The sequence below is a fragment of the Microtus ochrogaster genome, chromosome 5 (assembly GCF_000317375.1).
Source record: "Microtus ochrogaster isolate Prairie Vole_2 chromosome 5, MicOch1.0, whole genome shotgun sequence".
In the NCBI taxonomy this organism is placed as follows: domain Eukaryota; kingdom Metazoa; phylum Chordata; class Mammalia; order Rodentia; family Cricetidae; genus Microtus; species Microtus ochrogaster.
The window spans coordinates 30,326,203-30,329,022 of record NC_022012.1 but is presented as its reverse complement, the minus strand read 5'-3'; the positions used below and the strand labels follow the sequence as shown (position 1 = coordinate 30,329,022).

The following is a 2,820-nucleotide window of genomic DNA, read 5'->3' as shown; positions in this document are numbered from 1 at the left end:
GTAGACCAGGCTGGTCTCGAACTCACAGAGATCCACCTGCCTCTGCCTCCCGAGTGCTGGGATTAAAGGCGTGCGCCACCATCGCCCGGCTAAAATTACAGTGAGTTTTATCGACATTTTTTTTTGTTGAAACGTATTGGGAGAGCATAATGTTAGGTATTATAGAGATAGATAATAAATTTGATTATTTTGTTCTAAAATTGAAAAAAATTTAAGGGATAGATGACAGATGTCCTATAATCTGCTAAGGAATATAATAATGGACTTGTAAAAATAACTCTAGTTGAATATGGTTGCATATACCTGTAATCCTGGCACTTAAGCAGGAAGATGAGGAGTTCATGCCATCCTTGACTATATAGTGCATTTGTGGCCAGCCTGGACTACATGAGACATTGTTCCAGAAAATAAAAACAATTTTAAAAAACTCAAAGCTGGCCTGATGTTCACATTACTGTAATCCTAGCATTCAAAGTGAAAATGAAAGATGTTGAGTTCAAGTCCAGTCTGGGTTTTATAGTAAGTTTGAGTCTAGCTTTGGCTACATAGTGAATTTCATTCAGGCCTGCCTATGCTGCCTAGCACAAACAAAACAAACAATAACAAAAAGTTAAAGCTCTTGAGCATTGTCCTTTGGGGATGTCTTGTAAACAGAAATTAATTTGGTTTTAGGGATCAAAAGAAAGCTTTTTGGAAGTAGTTGAAATTGATCTGGACCCATATTTGGGAATTCATGAGGCAGCTTTTTTCCTCAGAGGTTGGGTAGTCAGGGTGGTGGTAGAGCTGTGCATTGAATTGAGGGTGTTGGGCATGGTTGACAGTGTTCTGTCTTGGAGGCATAACTCCAGGTCATCTATGAGTCAGTTGTTAAGGACAGCACCATTCTGAGTAAAAGGTCTGCCTTTATTAGCATGCATATAGCCTTGCATATTCTTAAGACTAGCTGGAAATTTAATGCCTACAAATAAAGTAGTGGGGTTTTTGTTGTTGTTGTTTTTGGAATTTTGAGACAGGGTTTCTCGGTGTAGCCCTGGCTGTCCTGGAACTAGCTCTGTAGACCAAGCTGGCCTCAAACTCACAGAGATCCGCCTGCGTCTGCCCTCCCCAGTTCTGGGATTAAGGTGTGCGCCACCACCGCCCAGCCAAATAAAATAGTGTTGTGGCCAATATTTACCAGTTGCTTTCTGTATTCTAGTAACTATTTCAGGTGCTTTTTCTCCACTGTATTAGCCCTTGCAATGTTTTTAATAAGTAGATATTTACTGTAGATTACATGGGCTGGAGGTGCAGCTCAGGAGATGAGAATTTACCTAGCATGCATGAGGCCCTTTGTCTAATCCTCAGCACTGGGGGAAGAAAATTATACTCAGACTCCTTCTTACGGGAAGCAAAGGCAAAGGGAAGTAAAATAATTTGCCTAAGATTATACTTGTAGTGAATAGTAATTTAGAAATGTGAGTCTAGATAGTGTGTTCCAGAACTGTGTTCTTTTATTAAAGATTTTAAAGATTTATTACTTTTGATTCTATGTTTGTAAGTGCTGGTGCCTGAAGAGTTAGATCTAGTGTTAGAGGTGGTGGTGAGTCGTCAAATGTGGGTGCTAGGAATTGGTTCTTCAGCAGCAGCAGTGTTTGTTCTCAGCCACTGAGTCCTCTTCTAGTCCCTAGAAAAGGGTGATTTTTTTTTTTTATGTTTTATTTTGTTTTTGAGACAGGGTTACTTTGTGTAGCTTTGGATGTCCTGGATTTTGCACTGTACATCAGGCTAGCTTTAAACTCATATCCACCTGTCTCTGCCACCTGAATGCTGGGATTAAAGGTCTAGCTCCTAGAAAAGCATTCTTAACCTGTGTTAGTGCAGCTTCTGAATGTCTTGTTTTCTTCAGGAATTGCTATCTTTTGCATGCTGCTTACTTACTACATGTGGATCAAGGCAGTGAAGACTGGCTCCATCTACTGGGCTGCCAAGTGTGCCCTTGCTTATTTCTACATGGTAACTATATACATGTATTCTCTGTGTCTCTTTCTTTTTTTTGGCGTAGGGATTGAGCTCATACTAAGTATCTGATTAACTGCTGAGGTAGTATTTCTCTACATATTTTTAATAAAAAAATTTTCTTTCCCCCCTCCCCAGCCCTCAAGTTCTTTCTGAGATAGGGTCTTATGTATCCCAGGTTGACCTCAAACTCTGTGTAGCCAAGGATGGCCTTCTGATCCCTTGTCTCTACTTACTGAGAGCTGGGATTACAGATGTGTACCACAGTGCCTGGATTATACAATGTTTAGGATTGAACCGAGGGCTTCTTGTATGCTAGGCAAACATTCTATTGAGTTATATCCCTAGACCCCCTGTTTTTCAGTCTACTAATGAAGTCTTTCAAATTCTGTATTACTGTATTTCCTATGGGTACATGTTGGCTGTCCCATATTTTTATTATATTCCCCTTAAAAATTTCCTTTTCTAAGATACATTTTTTCTATGTAATTTTACATCTGTCCCTTGACTTTGTTTTTGTGCTTCTACTGAGATTGTATCTGACACCGTATGGCATCTAGATTAACACTGTGACTTGGTATATCTTACTGTATCAGTGTCAGCATGCTCTGAGTCTGCTCCAAGGGACTAATCCTTCTGTCTTCTCACAGGTCTCTTCTTGGGGAGGTTATGTGTTCCTGATCAACTTGATCCCTCTTCATGTCCTGGTGCTAATGTTAACAGGCCGTTTTTCTCACCGGATCTATGTAGCCTACTGTACTGTTTACTGCCTGGGCACCATTCTTTCTATGCAGATCTCCTTTGTGGGCTTCCAGGTAAGCTGAG

General features: G+C 40.4%; 1 protein-coding gene across 3 annotated transcripts in view; it reads left to right on the top strand.

The window, feature by feature from the left end:
* Window positions 1–2,820, top strand: part of Stt3a (STT3A, catalytic subunit of the oligosaccharyltransferase complex) — a 35,350-nt gene that overhangs the window by 15,578 nt on the left and 16,952 nt on the right. For all 3 annotated transcript variants that reach the window (XM_005347038.2, XM_013346272.2, XM_013346271.2), the window contains exons 7-8: window positions 1,886–1,992; window positions 2,646–2,810. In XM_005347038.2, the coding sequence (XP_005347095.1) occupies window positions 1,886–1,992; window positions 2,646–2,810 (272 nt within the window). The remainder of the gene's footprint in view (window positions 1–1,885; window positions 1,993–2,645; window positions 2,811–2,820) is intronic.